The following is a 20,203-nucleotide window of genomic DNA, read 5'->3' on the forward strand; positions in this document are numbered from 1 at the left end:
TGACTGTCAAAGCAACAAAATAACTAGGGATTTACGATGATGGTGAAAACATGGGAGAAATTTCGGGGTCACGTGGGTTAAAAGTCACAGAAAGTGCACGGAGGAACATGTCAAAATACTGACTAGGCCATTTAGCAAGTCTTTAGTCATACTACAAATCAGATTTCTTGAATTCTCAAGACTTAAAATTCTATATTGGTGCACAATTTCTACTTAAAATATCAAAAAGGGACACAAAAGGCACTCTTTTCGTGGAACGAACATAACACAACATTGCAGATTCGGGAAAGAGGTTAGGCAAGGCAATACTTCAAGGTAGCAAAAAGCAGGAACGTCTGTACTCGTCGATTCCCGGTGAAAAAGTCTCTATATTTATTCCACACTTCATGGTGATCACACCCCAAGCCCTCCTACAAAAGTGTCTCTACAATATACTTCAAAGTAGACATTTTAGCCATTCAGCAGATGCTCTTATGCAGAGCAACATACATTCAGCTTTAGATAGCTAGATGGGACAACCACATACTGTATCATAGTACATTTGTCCTCAATAATGTAGCTATCAGCAAAGTCGGTGCTAGTAAGGGGGAAAAGTCAACTGAGTGTGTTAGTTGCAAAGTTTTTATTTGTATTTTTATTCATTTTACACACAGGGTGGGAGAGGGGAGAGAAGGAGGTGCTGTGTGATTATTTAAGATAGTCGGAAGATGGGCAGGGACTCTGCTGTCCTAGCTTCAGGGTGAAGCCGGTTCCAGCATTTGGGTGCCAGGACAGAAAAGAGCTTTGACTGGGCAGTATGTCATTTTAGCAAGTAGCACGCAAGACAGATTTCGGCCACGGCGTCTCTGACCACTGCTAGTTACAAGCAAGCTACTGTAGCGCCGCCGTGTTACTTAACTTCTCTAGGATAGGGGGCAGCATTTTCACGTTTGGATGAAAAGCATACCCAAATTCAACTGCCAGCTACTCATCCCCAGAAGATAAGATATGCATATTATTAGTAGATTTGGATAGAAAACACTCTGAAGTTTCTAAAACTGTTTGAATCATGTCTGAGTATAACAGAACTTATTTAGCAGGCGAAACCCCGAGGACAAACCATTCAGATTTTATTTTTTTGAGGTCACTCTCTTTTCAATGTGTTTTCATTGGGAATACAGATTTCTAATTGACCTTCTTGCAGTTCCTACCACTTCCACTGGATGTCAACAGTCTTTAGAAATTGGTTGAGGTTTTTTCCTTTGTGTAATGAAGAAGTACGGCCATCTTGAACGAGGGTCACTGGAAGTGTCCTGTTAGTATGAGGCGAGTGACCAGAAAGCTAGCTACAGTTTGTTTTAATCCTGTATTGAACAGAGATCATCCCGTCTTCAATTTTATCGATTATTTACATTAAAAAATACCTAAAGTTGTATTACAAAAGTAGTTTGAAATGTTTTGGCAAAGTTTACAGGTAACTTTTGAGATATTTTTTAGTCACGTTTCACAAGTTGGAACCGGTGTTTTTCTGGATCAAACACGCCAAATAAATGGACATTTTGGATATATATCGACGGAATTAAATCGAACAAAAGGACCATTTGTGATGTTTATGGGACATATTGGAGTGCCAACAGAAGCTCGTCAAAGGTAAGGCATGAATTATATTTTTATTTCTGCGTTTTGTGTCGCGCTTGCAGGGTTGAAATATGCTTCTCTCTTTGTTTACTATGGTGCTAACTCATCATAATAGCATCGTTTGCTTTCGCCGAAAAGCCTATTTGAATTCTGACATGTTGGCTGGATTCACAACCAGTGTAGCTTTAATTTGGTATCTTTCATGTGTGATTTAAATTACTATAAAAATCAAACTTAAATTATTTGAATTTGGCGCTCTGCATTTTCTCTGGCTTTTGGCCAAGTGAGACAGTAGCGTCCCGCCTAAACTCAGATTTTTGGATATAAATATGAACTTTACCGAACAAAACATACATGTATTGTGTAACATGAAGTCCTATGAGTGTCATCTGATGAAGATCATCAAAGGTTATCTCTATTTCTGCTTTTTGTTACTCCTCTCTTTGGCTGGAAAATGGCTTTGTTTTTCTGTGGCTATGTACTGACCTAACATAATCGCAAGGTGTGCTTTCGCCGTAAATCCTTTTTGAAATCAGACATGTTGGCTGGATTCACAACAAGTGTAGCTTTAATTTGTGATTTCATGAAAGTTTGATTTTTATAGTAATTTATTTGAATTTGGAGCTCTGCATTTTTACTGGCTTTTGGCCAAGTGGGACGTTAGCGTCCCACATATCCCAGAGAAGTTAAATATTCTACAAGGGCTTCTCAGAGAGAACATCAGAGAACATCCATTCTAAAGGTTAAGTCAGAGGATTTAAGTCACAATATGTAAATAGGTCCTGTGAGGTTCAGTTGGTGAGAGAGCAGCACTAGCAATGCCAACGTTGTGGGTTCCGTTTCCGCTGGGATCACTCTGCTAAGTGGTATATATTTTCTGAGGTTAAGTCACAGGTGGTAAAAGTAAGTCACAGATGATGATTAATGATACATGTGCAATGTCCCTGTCAAATACATAAAATTAATATCGAAATTAATGAAATCCCACATCCCACTCTCCTCTTACCGTTGGACTCTGGAGCCAGGGGCAGGTTGGCAGTGCCAGCCTCTAGCCGGCTGACTGTGAGATCAGCCTCAGATCCTCCTCTCTTGTTCAGCATACAGGTGTACACAGTAGAGCCTGCAACACAAGGATCCAGCTGTCAATCAAACCAGCACATTGGAGGACACACGCATACAGCAGAAGGGAGGTGTGAAGAGTAGTCCTATGAAGCATTTTGTGACAAATGTTTGCTCGAAAAAGGGCGATATACACACGTCATTGATTGACTGATTAGTAGGACGTGACCATGTCACCTGACCCATAACATTATTTAATGTATAGCCATTTTTCCGAGTCAGGAGAAGTTCAAGGCCCTATGGATGAAGAACATCCTAGTGTTAGACACGGGGTCATGGCTAGGCCATGTGGTGGCATGAGGTTAGCTAAGACCTCTCACTATGACTAAGTGAGATCAAAGCCACAATGTTCCAGTGTTCACATGCAGCATGGGCCAGAGGATGTGTGTGGGGACAGATGGATTGGACTGTACCTCAAAGCTCATCTGTAATTTAAACAGTCCTGCATCTCCTCTCCTGCCTCACTGGGTACTGCTGGGCTACATTATTCAGGGGCCAGCAGTGTGGGGTGGGGGCGTGTGCACGCATTTTTGTGTATGCAAACGATCTGTGGTAGTCGTGCACGAAGACTCACCTGGAATTTTGTTGACATCTGCGGAGAATAGCCAATCGGCAGCCTTCTTAGCATCTGGCCCGGTGAGGTAAAACTTTCCAAAGTAGGACATGTTAAACACCGAGACTCCATGTCTGCACGTCAGACACTCATTTTTGATCTGAAATACAAAATACACATCCCTGTAAGGACTGAAAATTCAGCTGAAAAATCTGTCAAATGAATTGATGAAGCAACATTCGGTCACTAAGTGCTTTAAAGTAACCCAACTAAGCCCCCAAAAAGCAACTGCCAGCACAGTGGCAAGGGGGAAAAAATACTAGACGGAATAAACCTGGAAAGGAACCAGATTCAGAGGGGGAGTCCCATCCTCTGGTTGTACCGGGTAGAAGTTGAGAGTACAAACAGATGCTTACCACGTTGTGATGTGGAGGGTAGTCAAACGTGTACTCCTTGCCAAGCAGCTCGTTGTATTTGTAGTTCTGGTTCTTGCTAATATCATAAGCCCCGTACCAATCATAGTCCAGAACCTACAACCACAAACACACATTAGGACAATGGTCAAAAACCTTACACCTCCTCTCTGTATGGTATGAACTTGCTTTCAAATCCTTTCAAGAAGAACAATTCATCATCATCCATTGTGACAGGTGTCCCTGGAACCGTTTCTAGGGCTTAAGTGACTTGCCCAAGGGCACAACAGCAGGAGACAGATCAAGGATTTCAGACCAGCAACCGCTCAGATGCGTGTTTCTTACTGGGGCAGCACCGTCCTGGTTGAACCATCCTGGTCTCTCCCAACCATGTCTCTCCTGGAAAACGCAGCCCTGCTCCGTCAGAACCTAGAGAAACAGTGACACCACTATTAGCATTACAATTAGCCTTCACACACGAATAACAGACAGAAGGGGTAAATCAGACACGTCACAGGGGCTACAACGTTTTCTCACCACCAAATATGGTAGTCAGAGGAGGAAGTCCAGTCAAGGGTAGTGGGAGAGGATGGAGCTAGGTGAAACTAGGCCGACAAAGCAAATTCTCTCATCGAAGAAACATCTGATCTTAATACATTTTGTCGGTTCCCAAAACTACAATATGTTACGAACACGACATTTTAGAGACGAGACGCTTTGCCAAAGTTGTAAAAAATTGCCCACGTGTCTGAGACGTATGTGGCAGGATCTACAGACAATCGCGGACTACAAAAGGGAAAACCAGCCACGTCGCGGACACCGACGTCTTCAAACATAGAACGTGGGGAATGGTCAGAGACGATCTAAAGAACACTAATGTCATATGGTGTGTTATTTTGTGATGCCATTAAAAATGTTATAAAGGAAATACTGTAACTTGGAAAGTATACACACTACATAAAGTTTCCAGCCGAATCTTTGCGCATTAAATATGAAGAATTATTAAAGTGTTTTTGTTATTAAGAGAGGGACTTGATTTTAGGAGCCATAAGAGATAATGGTTTTATATAACTCTGCACAGTGACAAGTCACACCCCTGAGTGAGATCAGAGAGCGTGTCAGCCTGACGGAACCGCCCTTTTGAACAAACTGTATAAAATGATGGTTTAAGAATTAACATATCAGACCAGAGAGATGTAGAGCTGCAAGTCAGGTTTAAAGTGGTTTGAACTCTGAATGTCAACACGAGGTAGAGACGATAAAGTCACCTTCCGGACAATCACTGGTACGGCTGAATAGCTGTCATAAGTAAAGTATCTAGAAAAGTTCATTTAAGTGTGACCATTCTACTACTCTTTTCACACCATTGTATTCCGCTACTCTCATCACCCCCACTGGGAAACATCGACATGGCTGGCTAGCCTATCTTCAAATAAGCATCTTCAAGAGTGAATGGAAGTAGAATAAACTCTGTATTTCTGTTCAGGACTACACAACAAGTCACCGGATGACTGCAGAGGAGAAAAACAGAGAAAACCCTTTTGGACAACAAGAGCCTTACAAGCGTGCCGCGAAAATTCCCAACCCCCTTTCCAAGGCGGCCCGGTTCGGAGAGATACACAGTAAACCAAGGCATTTTCACATAAATACATTCATGTTTTCTTACTCCAAGCGGGCGGCGGTTCATGTGCAAAGTATAAGTGAGAGTAGTTTCTAAATGTACCAACGTTAAGTGTCTGTCCCTCTCTCTGTCTTTTGTAACAAGCAGCCATATTGTTGTCAGTTCACTAGGGACCTGTTTCTAATGTATTAAATGTGTAAGTTTATCCTGTGTTACCATTTAGTTGGCTAGTAAATGAATAATTAAACCAATTTATGTAGTACTGAATCATTAGTAAGGCTTGCGTTTTTGCAGATGCAAGGAGGTTACAACTGTTCAGAATGATGATATGATACAAGGTTATGATTAATAAGTTGACTGTTTATAGATGTAATAAGTAAAGACCTTTAGAATTTGGGAGATGGTAACTCTAAACAACCTCTCTCGTGGTGCCCTAATTCCTAATGAGTTAATTGTTATATGATTAATTTAAGTTGGGTAACAATTAAACAAACATAGTTGATTAGATATATAACAGTCAAATTAATGTTAAAGTAAAGTGACAGACGCCCGTGAAGGGGAATTGAAAACAAAATTCGGCTTTACTGTTGTATTCAGTCTTCATGAATTGTATGGCATAATGAAATTATATACCAAAGAGAAGTGGGCAGGATTGTCGTTGAGTGTGTGTTTGCTTTCGACCCAGATAGGAGGGAAAGATTGTGAGGTATACAACACCGGAGTCAAAATGGTCAGAGTGTGTAGGGTGAATTATGACATTTCCAGAACTAGGACATAAGGGCCAGCCGATTAAGGTAATTTGAGAAAATATATTTGTTCGGTCAAAGCAAAGTATTATCTCTCCGTCTCTCGCGCTTCGGGAGAGAGAATAGACGTGGCGAATATTTCTTCATGTTACCGTGAATTCCAGTAACATTGCTAGCAAGAAACGCAGATTGCGTTGAACGTGAGACGTCGTTAGTAAACCCCCGTTCCCGAATTGAAGGGGACCATTTTTGTGCTTGAAGTGAACATTCTTGTACAAGAACGGCTATCTTTGCATTAGAGGCTAACATAGAGAGAAGCCATTATTTTTTTTTACAGTGGAAACCCCACCTTGGGAGATGGAGGAGTTCAACTTTCAGGGGTAAGTGACCCCTTGTGGTGAAGAATCTGCAGCAATTTCTTTGGGGGGAAAAAATTATAAATCCAATGTGACAACATCTTCTCATATCTGTAACAACTGGTTACACTTCATAATATCCAACCAATCTCAACTGATTGGATATTGTTGTCTCATTCGATTTAACAACTGACTTGCCTAGTTAAATAAACAAGCAACTTAAATTGCCACACAAACACTTCCACCAGGTTGATATTCAGATAAGGACCAAATTAATTTGTTCCAACCAATGAGTCATTTAAAAAAAAAAAAACTTTTCCACCTTAACCTAGATACAGCAACGCTTTCAGGTTAATTCAAGTTTAGTTCCCAGATAGCCTATAGAGGTATGATTAATCATTAATATTGCTAAATCAATTACATTTGAAAATTCATTGAAGTCCAACTCCCATATTACTGATCCAATATTGATGATTCATGAATGTCTATAAATTCTTTAAAATCGTTTTTTTGCAGCTTCCAACGACTCAAAACCCAAACTTTACAAAATATAATAATAGTGAGCAAGCTCTCAGACGTTGCCCCCATTCCCCCGCAAATTAGTGAACCCTCACAACATGGAAAGATTGATCGCTGACCACAGCAGCGATATAATCCAAAACTATACCAAAGGGCTTAGAATGTTAGATGATAAGGCTAAATAAAAGGAGAACGATGGCACCACGGGAGAGAAGGGAGAGAGACGGACACCAGTTAAGAGAGAGAAGGAAGACCGAGCAAAACCTAAGTTATTTCTTTGATATATTTATTTTCTGTCTAAGTATGATATATTTTCCTAAAGCCTCCCTGTCTCTATGTCAATCTCTGCACGCTCAACCCAACACCCCACGGTTTACCACAAATTATATACACTGCTCCAAAAAATAAAGGGAACACTAAAATAACACATCCTAGATCTGAATAAATGAAATATTCTTATTAAATACGTTTTTCTTTACATAGTTGAATGTGCTGACAACAAAAATCACGCAAAAATTATCAATGGAAATCAAATTTATCAACCCATGGAGGTCTGGATTTGGAGTCACACTCAAAATTAAAGTGGAAAACCACACTACAGGCTGATCCAACTTTGATGTAATGTCCTTAAAACAAGTCAAAATGAGGCTCAGTAGTGTGTGTGGCCTCCACGTGCCTGTATGACCTCCCTACAACGCCTGGGCATGCTCCTGATGAGGTGGCGGATGGTCTCCTGAGGGATCTCCTCCCAGACCTGGACTAAAGCATCCGCCAACTCCTGGACAGTCTGTGGTGCAACGTGGCGTTGGTGGATGGAGCGAGACATGATGTCCAAGATGTGCTCAATTGGATTCAGGTCTGGGGAACGGGCGGTCCATAGCATCAATGCCTTCCTCTTGCAGGAACTGCTGACACTCCAGCCACATGAGGTCTAGCATTGTCTTGCATTAGGAGGAACCCAGGGCCAACCGCACCAGCATATGGTCTCACAAGCGGTCTGAGGATCTCATCTCGGTACCTAATGGCAGTCAGGCTACCTCTGGCGAGCACATGGAGGGCTGTGCGGCCCCCCAAAGAAATGCCACCCCACACCATGACTGACCCACCGCCAAACCGGTCATGCTGGAGGATGTTGCAGGCAGCAGAACGTTCTCCACGGCGTCTCCAGACTGTCACATGTGCTCATGTGCTCAGTGTGAACCTGCTTTCATCGGTGAAGAGCACAGGGCGCCAGTGGTGAATTTGCCAATCTTGGTGTTCTCTGGCAAATGCCAAACGTCCTGCACGGTAAGCACAACCCCCACCTGTGGACGCCGGGCCCTCATACCACCCTCATGGAGTCTGTTTCTGACCGTTTGAGCAGACACATGCACATTTGTGGCCTGCTGGAGGTCATTTTGTAGGGCTCTGGCAGTGCTCCTCCTTGCACAAAGGCGGAGGTAGCGGTCCTGCTGCTGGGTTGTTGCCCTCCTACGGCCTCCGACCACGTCTCCTGATGTACTGGCCTGTCTCCTGGTAGCGCCTCCATGCTCTGGACACTACGCTGACAGACACAGCAAACCTTCTTGCCACAGCTCGCATTGATGTGCCATCCTGGATGAGCTGCAATACCTGAGCCACTTGTGTGGGTTGTAGACTCCGTCTCATGCTACCACTAGAGTGAAAGCACCGCCAGCATTCAAAAGTGACCAAAACATCAGCCAGGAAGCAGAGGAACTGAGTAGTGGTCTGTGGTCACCACCTGCAGAACCACTCCTTTATTGGGGGTGTCTTGCTAATTGCCTATAATTTCCACCTGTTGTCTATTCCATTTGCACAACAGCATGTGAAATTTATTGTCAATCAGTGTTGCTTCCTAAGTGGACAGTTTGATTTCACAGAAGTGTGATTGACTTGGAGTTACATTGTGTTGTTTAAGTGTTCCATTTATTTTTTTGAGCAGTGTATATACACTCCTAGCTGAGGAACTGCGTTTGAGAATGGAACAATTAAAAGAAATGGGAAAAACTTATGACAAAGAATGAGCACAAAATCGTCTTCTACAGGAACAACGCGATTTTGCCAAAAAATAAATATGACGAAGTCCACACCTACTAGATAAATCTGACGAGTTATCTACAAACAGGGGTGCGCAACTTGATAACATACATGCAGTTTTTTTTTTTTTTTTTTTTCACCTTTATTTAACCAGGTAGGCTAGTTGAGAACAAGTTCTCATTTGCAACTGCGACCTGGCCAAGATAAAGCATAGCAGTGTGAACAGACAACACAGAGTTACACATGGAGTAAATAATAAACAAGTCAATAACATGGTAGAAAAAAGGAGAATCTATATACAATGTGTGCAAAAGGCATGAGGTAGGCAATAAATCGAATAATTACAATTTAGCAGATTAACACTGGAGTGATAAATCATCAGATGATCATGTGCAAGAAGAGATACTGGTGTGCAAAAGAGCAGAAAAGTAAATAAATAAAAGCAGTATGGGGGGTGAGGTAGGTAAATTGGGTGGGTAGTTTACAGATGGACTATGTACAGCTGCAGCGATCGGTTAGCTGCTCGGATAGCAGATTTTTAAAGTTGTTGAGGGAGATAAAAGTCTCCAACTTCAGAGATTTTTGCAATTCATTCCAGTCGCAGGCAGCAGAGAACTGGAAGGAAAGGCGTCCAAATGAGGTTTTGGCTTTAGGGATGATCAGTGAGATACACCTGCTGGAGCGCGTGCTGCGGGTGGGTGTAGCCATCGTGACCAGTGAACTGAGATAAGGCGGCACTTTACCTAGCATAGCCTTGTAGATGACCTGGAGCCAGTGGGTCTGACGACGAACATGTAGCGAGGGCCAGCCGACTAGGGCATACAGGTCGCAGTGGTGGGTCGTATAAGGTGCTTTAGTAACAAAACGAATGGCACTGTGATAAACTGCATCCAGTTTGCTGAGTAGAGTATTGGAAGCTATTTTGTAGATGACATCGCCGAAGTCGAGGATCGGTAGGATAGTCAGTTTTACTAGGGTAAGTTTGGCGGCGTGAGTGAAGGAGGCTTTGTTGCGGAATAGAAAGCCGATTCTTGATTTGATTTTGGATTGGAGATGTTTGATATGAGTCTGGAAGGAGAGTTTGCAGTCTAGCCAGACACCTAGGTACTTATAGATGTCCACATATTCTAGGTCGGAGCCGTCCAGGGTGGTGATGCTAGTCGGGCGTGCGGGTGCAGGCAGCGAACGGTTGAAAAGCATGCATTTGGTTTTACTAGCGTTTAAGAGCAGTTGGAGGCCACGGAAGGAGTGTTGTATGGCATTGAAGCTCGTTTGGAGGTTAGATAGCACAGTGTCCAAGGAAGGGCCGGAAGTATATAGAATGGTGTCGTCTGCGTAGAGGTGGATCAGGGAATCACCCGCAGCAAGAGCAACATCATTGATGTATACAGAGAAAAGAGTCGGCCCGAGAATTGAACCCTGTGGTACCCCCATAGAGACTGCCAGAGGACCGGACAACATGCCCTCCGATTTGACACACTGAACTCTGTCTGCAAAGTAGTTGGTGAACCAGGCAAGGCAGTCATTAGAAAAACCGAGGCTACTGAGTCTGCCGATAAGAATATGGTGATTGACAGAGTCGAAAGCCTTGGCCAGGTCGATGAAGACGGCTGCACAGTAATGTCTTTTATCGATGGCGGTTATGATGTCGTTTAGTACCTTGAGCGTGGCTGAGGTGCACCCGTGACCGGCTCGGAAACCGGATTGCACAGCGGAGAAGGTACGGTGGGATTCGAGATGGTCAGTGATCTGTTTGTTGACTTGGCTTTCGAAGACCTTAGATAGGCAGGGCAGGATGGATATAGGTCTGTAACAGTTTGGGTCCAGGGTGTCTCCCCCTTTGAAGAGGGGGATGACCGCGGCAGCTTTCCAATCCTTGGGGATCTCAGATGATACGAAGGAGAGGTTGAACAGGCTGGTAATAGGGGGTGCGACAATGGCGGCGGACAGTTTCAGAAATAGGGGGTCCAGATTGTCAAGCCCAGCTGATTTGTATGGGTCCAGGTTTTCCAGCTCTTTCAGAACATCTGCTATCTGGATTTGGGTAAAGGAGAAGCTGGGGAGGCTTGGGCGAGTAGCAGCGGGGGGGGCGGGGCTGTTGGCCAAGGTTGGAGTCGCCAGGAGGAAGGCATGGCCAGCCATTGAGAAATGCTTGTTGAAGTCTTCGATTATCACGGATTTATCGGTGGTGACCGTGTTACCTAGCCTCAGTGCAGTGGGCAGCTGGGAGGAGGTGCTCTTGTTCTCCATGGACTTTACAGTATCCCAGAACTTTTTGGAGTTAGAGCTACAGGATGCGAATTTCTGATTGAAAAAGCTGGCCTTTGCTTTCCTGACTGACTGCGTGTATTGGTTCCTGACTTCCCTGAACAGTTGCATATCGCGGGGGCTCTTCGATGCTATTGCAGTTCGCCACAGGATGTTTTTGTGCTGGTCGAGGGCAGTCAGGTCTGGAGTGAACCAAGGGCTATATCTGTTCTTGGTTCTGCATTTTTTGAACGGAGCATGCTTGTCTAATATGGTGAGGAAGTAACATTTAAAGAATGACCAGGCATCCTCAACTGACGGGATGAGGTCAATATCCTTCCAGGGTACCCGGGCCAGGTCGATTAGAAAGGCCTGCTCGCAGAAGTGTTTTAGGGAGCGTTTGACAGTGATGAGGGGTGGTCGTTTGACCGCGGACCCGTGGCGGATACAGGCAATGAGGCAGTGATCGCTGAGATCTTGATTGAAGACAGCAGAGGTGTATTTGGAGGGCAGGTTGGTCAGGATAATGTCTATTAGGGTGCCCATGTTTACGGATTTAGGGTTGTACCTGGTGGGTTCCTTGATGATTTGTGTGAGATTGAGGGCATCAAGCTTGGATTGTAGGACTGCCGGGGTGTTAAGCATATCCCAGTTTAGGTCACCTAACAGAACAAACTCTGAAGCTAGATGGGGAGCGATCAATTCACAGATGGTGTCCAGGGCACAGCTGGGAGCTGAGGGGGGTCGGTAGCAGGCGGCAACAGTGAGAGACTTATTTCTGGAGAGATTAATTTTTAAAATTAGAAGTTCGAACTGTTTGGGCATAGACCTGGAAAGTATGACAGAACTTTGCAGGCTAACTCCTCCCCCTTTGGCAGTTCTATCTTGACGGAAAGTGTTATAGTTGGGTATGGAAATCTCAGAATTTTTGGTGGCCTTCCTAAGCCAGGATTCGGACACGGCAAGGACATCAGGATTGGCAGAGTGTGCTAAAGCGGTGAGTAAGGCAAACTTAGGGAGGAGGCTTCTGATGTTGACATGCATGAGGCCAAGGCTTTTTCGATCGCAGAAGTCAACAAATGAGGGTGACTGGGGACATGCAGGGCCTGGGTTTACCTCCACATCACCCGAGGAACAGAGTAGTAGGATGAGGGTGCGGCTAAAGGCTATCAAAACTGGTCGCCTAGAGCGTTGGGGACAAAGAATAAAAGGAGCAGATTTATGGGCGTGGTAGAATAGATTCTGGGCATAATGTGCAGACAGGGGTATGGAGGGGCGCGGGTACAGCGGAGGCAAGCCCAGGCACTGGGTGATGATAAGAGAGGTTGTATCTCTGGACATGCTGGTCTCAATGGGTGAGGTCACCGCATGTGTGGGGGGTGGGACAAAGGGGGTATCAGAGGTACGGAGAGTGGAACTACAGGGTCCATTGCAAACCAAAACAATGATAATGAAAACTAGCCTGAACAACAGTATGCAAGGCATATTGATATTTGAGAGAGACATACAATAAGGCATAAAGTGATTACAGGTCTTGATTGGGAGAGCTAGCTAAAACAACAGGTAAGATAACAGCAGCAATAACAGGGTGCTAGTCTAACACAGCAACAACAGGTAAAAATGGCGACGACTAGGCAGAGAGGGTCGGATTAACTACACACAGATCCTGAGTTAAAGCACAGAGCCGACAGATAAAACACAAATAAACAGAATGGAGTACCGTGAATTAATGGACAGTCAAGCATGCATCAGCTATGTAGCCAAGTGATCATAGTGTCCAGGGGGCAGCCGTAGATGGAGCAGAGGAGGCCTCCACTAAGCTAGCACGCGGCGTTTAAAGTTAATAGCCCGGGGGGAGGTCTGCTCAGACGGAGGGGGTCTGCTCAGACGTGGTTGTGTCGACAGAGAATCCAAGCCAGATGGCGATGGCGAAAGAGAGGTTGTGAATTGTAGAATTGTGTTTGCTAACTGGTGCTAGCTTCGTGGCAGTGGCGCTAGCTGTGCTAGCCGCAAGCTAGCTGTGAGGATCAGAAGCAGTGGCTCGGGGATTACGGCAGGAATCCGGCGTTGTTGTCGAGAGACAGTCCGATGCTGGTAAATTGGTGAGTAATATCCAGGCTAATAACAGGGCTGGTGTCTGTGCAGAAGGTAAAAGCTACTAGCAGCGGCAAAAAAAAATGGCTAAATTAGCTTGTAGCTGGTATTGTAGCCCAAGAATTCGCTGGTAGACCTCTTCAGCTAGCCGGCAGATGGGCCTAGCTCGAGGCTAGCTCAAGGCTAACTGGTGCTTGCTTCGGGACAGAGGTGTTAGCCAGTAGTAGCCACTCGGTTGCAGCTAGCTAGCTGTGATGATACGGTGTAATTGTCCAGAGCTTGCGTCAGGAATCCGGTGATGTGGTAGAGAAAAAGCAGTCCTATATGCTCTGGGTTGATATCGCGCTTGCAGACTGGCAGGTATTGGCCCGGTATTGAAGCTGGCTGTGTCCGAGTTGAGGTTGAAGACCGCAGCAGTGGCTAACTGACTACTAGCTAGTAGCTAGTTATCTGGCTAGCTTCTGCTTGGGGTTACGGTTCTAAAGTATAAAAAAAATAGCAGGTCCGTACCACATTGGGTGAGGCGGAATGTAGGAATGTATATTCAGTTCCTAGATGGAAAGTGAAATTAAAATATATACGAAATGTATACGAAAAATACGAAGACTATTTACTATTTACTATTTACACGCGACAGGACAATACAAACACACGTCCGACTGCTACGCCATCTTGGATTCAAGAAGATGAACAACACTCAAAGCAATAATGTTCTAGTCCACATGATGCAGACCAAAGATGACCAGTTAATGAACACAATGATCAAGTTGGATGACAAAACAGCAGAACTCATTATTAATTATGGTCAGCCATTAATTATGGTCAGTAAAGAAAACTTTAAGCCCGTATCTCAATTCAAAAAAACGTGTCAATACTTTGCCCCTTGATAACCAGCGCGTGAAAGTGTTACATATTCGCTGCCCATATCATTGCATAATGCAGAAAATACACAAGAGTTCAGGGGCGTTGCTTTAACAAAGTTAACCAATTTTCACTGTAGTGTCCAAAACATCTTTCAAGCTGTCAGGCATACCCTTGGCAGCAAGAGCCTCTCTGTGGATGCTGCAGTGTACCCAAGTGGCGTCGTGAGCAACTGCTTGCACGAGCGTTACCATTCCACTATGTCTCACTGTCTTGGCTTTTGCGCCATCAGTACAGATACCATCACATCTTCACCACCAAAGTCCATCTGATGTCACAAAGCTGTCCAGTACTTAAAACAAATATCCTCTCATGTCCTGGTTTCCAGAAGAGGATGTCTTCCTTAATTGAGCCCCCATAAACTTAACGGACACATACCAGGAGCTGTGCCAGACCCGCCACGTCTGGTGACTCATCCAGCTGTAACGCATATAATTCACTGGCTTGTATGCGAAGCAGTAATTGTTTCAAAACATCCCTTGCCATGTCACTGATGCGTCGTGAAACAGTGTTGTTTGATGAAGACATTGTCTGTATAGTTTTGGCCTTTTCCCCCAGCATTGTCCCAGACATATCCATGGCAGCAGGAAGTATTACATCCTCCACAAGAGTATGGAGCTTGCTTGTCCTAGACACTCGGTAGCTCACCATATAAGACGCTTCTAGCCCCTTCTTAATGGTATCTGTTGCTTTTATATATGTCTTACTACTCAAAGTCATCTTTATTCTCGCTCAAAAAACTCCTGTGGCTTATTTTTCAAAATTGTCATTTTTTGTTACTAAATGTCTGGCCTAGAGTAACGATTAACGTGATTGGATGTTAATTATTTGAATAGGCTACCTGTATTTCACATTGTGTTGTTATTTCGCTGAACACTAGATGTTTTAATTTCATTGGAAAATATAAATGCACACATTTTTATTTGGCGTACCCCTGACACCCAGTTTGGGAATACCTGCTCTAGGAGATATGCTAAGAGACGTAAAAAAGCACAACAAATTTGAGAAAGAGGAAAAAGATAAGTCACCATGACTAGGCGTGGAATTGCCGGAGAACAGGTCCACCAAAATTAAACACCACTAGCGAGGACATAAACGATCAAATTACCCCCGCTCTCACTCGAAACCCTATCCAGGGCCAACTCGATCAAGAAACCCTATCCACGGGCTTTGACTATAGACTCAGATAGAAATGTTGTGACGCACAAGGTGACCCACATCCCAACAGCCAATTCCACTCAAACGCCGATAAGTCGATTTGTTTTCACCATGAACACAAATGACCCATCACGCCGTTGCGATCACTCACTCCACTTTGTGAAGAATATGACCAGAAAACAAAACTCAGACGCCATACCTCAAAACAGTCGTGGAGGACTGCTTAACCTGTGATGCGCTAATTGAGTCGAGCTCAACAATATCGCTCATCTCTCAAACACTGTTCAATGATTTCAAAAGGGCTGTGAACTCGGCTAAACGTTGGTTAATTCTTGACGCTACGGATCCCGTTACCGGGATCATTTTCCTAAACAACCACTGAATTGCAGAGTGCCAAATTACAAAAATACGTCCTGACAATGTTTCTACGACCATTACGGAATCACTAAGTGGAATTTATCTGCCTTTCAGGAACGGAACGAGGCTGTAGGTTGTCTGAACATAACGCGCAACCTAAATGGCGTGTCAGATTGTTGTAAAACTAATGCTTTATCGAGCGAAAGCAATCCAAGCGTTTGTGAGTGTATCTAGTCAATGCTAGAACAGTTAGCCTTATATTAGCTAGGTCATCGAAAGTCAGAAAAGCAATAAAATTAAATCGCTTTTCTGACCTTTGATAATCTTGCGGATGTTTGGCTAACTGCACGAGCACTGCCCAGTTACACACATAAATGCTTGGATTGCTTTCGTTCGATAAAGTATTAGTTTTAACAAAATCTAACGCCATTTGGGTTGCGCGTTATGTTCAGAAAACCTACAGCCGTCGTTCCTGATATATGGCACTTACAAATTCTAAAAAGTATCCATAATGTTCGTAGAAACATTGTCAAACGTTTGGCGATAATGCAATCCTCAGCGGTTGTTTTTAACATACATAATTCCGATAATATTTAAACCGGACGGTAACCTTTTCAATAAAAGAGAGAAAGAAAATGTTGAGCTACCCCTCTCCCGCGCAGGAACTAATCAAAGGACACCTGACTCGTTTTGAAAAATCTCGCTCATTTTTCAAAATAAAAGCATGAAACTATGTCTAAAGCCTGGTCACAGCCTGAGGAAGCAATTGGAAAAGGAATCTGGTTAATACGCCTTTTAAATGGAAGAGGAGCAAGCAACAGAACAGGGATTTAAAATAAAATAAAAACACTTCCGGGTTGGATTTCCTCAGGTTTTCACCTGCAGAATCAGTTTTGTTATACTCACAGACAATATTTTGACAGTTTTGGAAAGTTTGGAGTGTTTTCTATCCTAATCTGTAAATTATATGCATATTCTACGATCTGGGCCTGAGAAAGTCAGTTTACGTTGGGAACGTTATTAAAAATAAAAATAAATCTGGCCCCTAGCGTCAAGAAGTACATTTTTTTTTTTTTACGGAATGATGCGACACTAAACTTGACGTTTCACTCAGACTACCTCGCCTCTCACAATGCGACCCATGCTGAAACTACACTTCCAAAATGTATCGCTTGTTCACCCTGTGTATGTTACCAGCCTCAAAACTGAACACCTGCTACTCGGAGCAAACTTGATGGATCGTTTGGTCCCACACTGATGGATTGGAAAAACAACCAATTGTGGTCACAAGTAACCATGCCGTCTCCACTGACCATACTGTCTCCTCACGCTGGCTGCAACACAGTGATCCACAAGGAATATCTGTCGACAGGACTCCTTGGGAAACAGACGTTTCGACACCTCTTGGTGCAGATATTACGATATCTCGTCCCATTCAATCAGCAAACCGGAGACTATTCTTTTCATGATTTCAAGCCAGCATTCTCCGTGAGTGAGCAACTTCACTCCTTCTTGGAGTCATGCGATACTGTAGCTAAGTTCTCTTGTCATTCAGACACTTCCGCAAGCACCGCGGCCATCTGAGGAAACAAAGCATCAACGTTCAGAGTGGACTCTGCTTCCGATGATATATGTTCCACTTTGAGGGGGACTGAAACCCCTTACAATGAAACTAGTCCTGCCACTGACCCGGCGACTCCGACTGGTGAAACACTGTGCAATATCGCTGAAAGATATCCTCATCTCAGTTCGCAGGTACTGGAACGGTCGCCACACACGGACGCTGTGGTGAATGGCAGACCACAACAGGCAGACGACACCAGGAGATTTGGTTGAAAGGTTATAGCCAATCTACTAACAATGCGGCTTCTGACAACCCGTACAAAGGGTCCAACCTTTTCGTTTGAGCCTCAAACACCAACCGCTGGTCGGGGGGGGGGGGTCCCAAGACACAAAGGGGGGGAATACTAGCTCAGACCCATGAGCCTTTCGAGTTTAATTCGGGAGATGGTAACTCTAAACAACTGCTATCATGTTGCCCCAATTCCTAATGAGTAAATTGTTATAGGATTAATCTAAATGGGGTATCAATTAAACATAGTTAGTTGATTAGATAAACAACAGTCATCAGATTCAAGTTAAAAGCAAAGTCACGACGCCATCAGGCATTATCATAACTTGTATTGTAAAGTTCCTATTAACATTAAATACCATTGTGTCACCGTCTTTATTATTGAACAATTACCATAATCATTACTTTTCTTCGGTCACTAATGGACTCCAATTTTTTAAGTGCCTCGAAATGAGTAATCTCTCTCTCAACAGTTATAACCCTGGTTGCTAGGCGATCCCCCTCGTGCTGAGATTCTGAAGGAAGGCTCTCTTGGCCAGGAGTGGAGAGGTGGGCAAAGTCTGAGTCACAGGCTGCCGTCTTCTCAACCAGAAAACATGCATTTTCCTGCTTTTATAATGATAATAATGCTGCCGTATCATAATTATACTGAACAAAAATATTAAAAACACAACATACAACAATTCCAAAGATGTTACTGAGTTACAGATCATATGAAAGGAAATCAGTCAATTAAAATAAATTCATTAAATCAAATTTTAAATTTGTCACATGCTCCAAATACAACCGGTGTAGACCTTACAGTAAAATGCTTACTTTACAAGCCCTTAACAATGCAGTTAAGAAAAATAAGTGGTAAGTAAAAGATAGATAAAGGGGGATACCGGTACAGAGTCAATATGCGGGGGCACTTGTTAGTCGAGGTAATATGTACATGTAGGTGGAGTTATTAAAAGTGACTATGCATAGATAATAAACAGCAGCAGCAGTGTAAAAGAGGGGAGGGAGATGCAAATAGTCTGGGTAAATATTTGATTAGCTGTTCAGGAGTCTTACGGCTTGGGGGTAGAAGCTGTTAAGTCTTTAGTACGTAGACTTGGCCCTCCGGTACCGCTTGTCGTGTGGTAGCAGAGAGAACAGTCTATAACTAGGGTGGCTGGAGTCTGACCATTTTTAGGGTCTTCCTCTGACACCGCCTGGTATAGAGGTCCTGGATGGCAGGAAGCTTGGCCCCAGTGATGTACTGGGCCGTTCCCACTACCCTCTGTAGTGCCTTGCGGTCGGAGGCCGAGCAGTTGCTATACTAGGCGGTGATGCAACAAGTCAGGACGCTCTCGATGGTGCAGCTGTATGACTTTGAGGATCTGACGACATATGCCAAATCTTTTCAGTCTCCTGAGGGGGAATAGGCTTTGTCGTGCCCTCTTCACGACCGTCTTGGTGTGCTTGGACCATGTTAGTTTGTTGGTGATGTGGACACCAAGTAACTTGAAGCTCTCAACCTGCTCCACTACAGACCGTCGATGAGAATAGGGGCGTGCTCGGTACTCCTTTTCCTGTAGTCCACAATCATCTCCTTTTGTCTTGATCACGTTGAGGGAGAAGTTGTTGTTCTGGCACCACACGGTCAGGTCTCTGACCTCCTCTCTATAGGCTGTCTCATCGTTGTTGGTGTTCAGGCCTACCACTGTTCTGTCATCGGCAACCTTAATGATGGTGTTGGACTCGTGCATGGCCATGCAGTCATGAGTGAACAGGGAATACAGGAGGGAACTGAGCACTCACCGCTGAGGGGCCCGTGATGAGGATCAGCGTGCCGGATGTGTCGTTACCTACCCTTACCACCTGGAGACGGCCCGTCAGGAAGTCCAGGATCCAATTGCAGAGGGAGGGTAGAAGCTTAGTGATGGGCTTTGTGGGCACTATGGTGTTGAACGCTGAGCTGTAGTCAATTAATAGCCTTCTCACATAAGTGTTCCTTTTGTCGAGCTGGGAAAGGGCAGTGGAGAGTGCAATAGAGATGACATAATCTGTGGCCCTAATCTATGAATTTCACATGGTTGGGCCAGGCCCAGCCAATCAGTATGAGTTTCTCCCAACAAAAGGGCTTTATTACACACAGAAATACTCCTCAGTTTCATCAGCTTTCCAGGTGGCTGGTCTCAGACGATGACACAGGTGAAGAAGCCGGATGTGGAGGTCCTGGGCTGGCATGGTTACACGTTGTCTGCGGATGTGAGGCCGGTTGGACGTACTGCCAAATTCTTTACGACGACGAGGCGGCTTATGGTAGAGAAATTAACATTCAATTCTCTGGCAACAGCTCTGGTGGACATTCCTGCAGTCAACATGCCAATTTGCAAGCTCCCTCAAAACTCGAGACATCTGTGGCATTGCGTTGTTTGACAAAACTGCACATTTTAGAGTGGCCCTATTGTCCCCAGCACAGGGTGCACCTGTGTAATGACCATGCTATTTGATCAGCTTCATGACACACCTGTCAGGTGGATGGATTATCATCTCGGCAAAGGAGAAATGCTCACTAACAGGGATGTAAACAACATTTGAGAGAAAAAAGCTTTTTGTGCGTATG

The 20,203-nt window shown here is 44.2% G+C and overlaps 1 protein-coding gene across 2 annotated transcripts in view; it reads right to left on the bottom strand.

Annotated features, from left to right (window-relative positions):
* sardh (sarcosine dehydrogenase) overlaps positions 1 to 20,203 on the bottom strand; it is a 95,808-nt gene that overhangs the window by 29,359 nt on the left and 46,246 nt on the right. For both annotated transcript variants that reach the window (XM_071349891.1, XM_071349890.1), the window contains exons 13-16: positions 4,048 to 4,131; positions 3,706 to 3,819; positions 3,311 to 3,449; positions 2,624 to 2,737 (exon numbers count right to left, since the gene is read on the bottom strand). In XM_071349891.1, coding sequence (XP_071205992.1) covers positions 2,624 to 2,737; positions 3,311 to 3,449; positions 3,706 to 3,819; positions 4,048 to 4,131 — 451 coding nt within the window. The remainder of the gene's footprint in view (positions 1 to 2,623; positions 2,738 to 3,310; positions 3,450 to 3,705; positions 3,820 to 4,047; positions 4,132 to 20,203) is intronic.

Source organism: Salvelinus alpinus, chromosome 18 (genome assembly GCF_045679555.1).
Source record: "Salvelinus alpinus chromosome 18, SLU_Salpinus.1, whole genome shotgun sequence".
Taxonomy (NCBI): domain Eukaryota; kingdom Metazoa; phylum Chordata; class Actinopteri; order Salmoniformes; family Salmonidae; genus Salvelinus; species Salvelinus alpinus.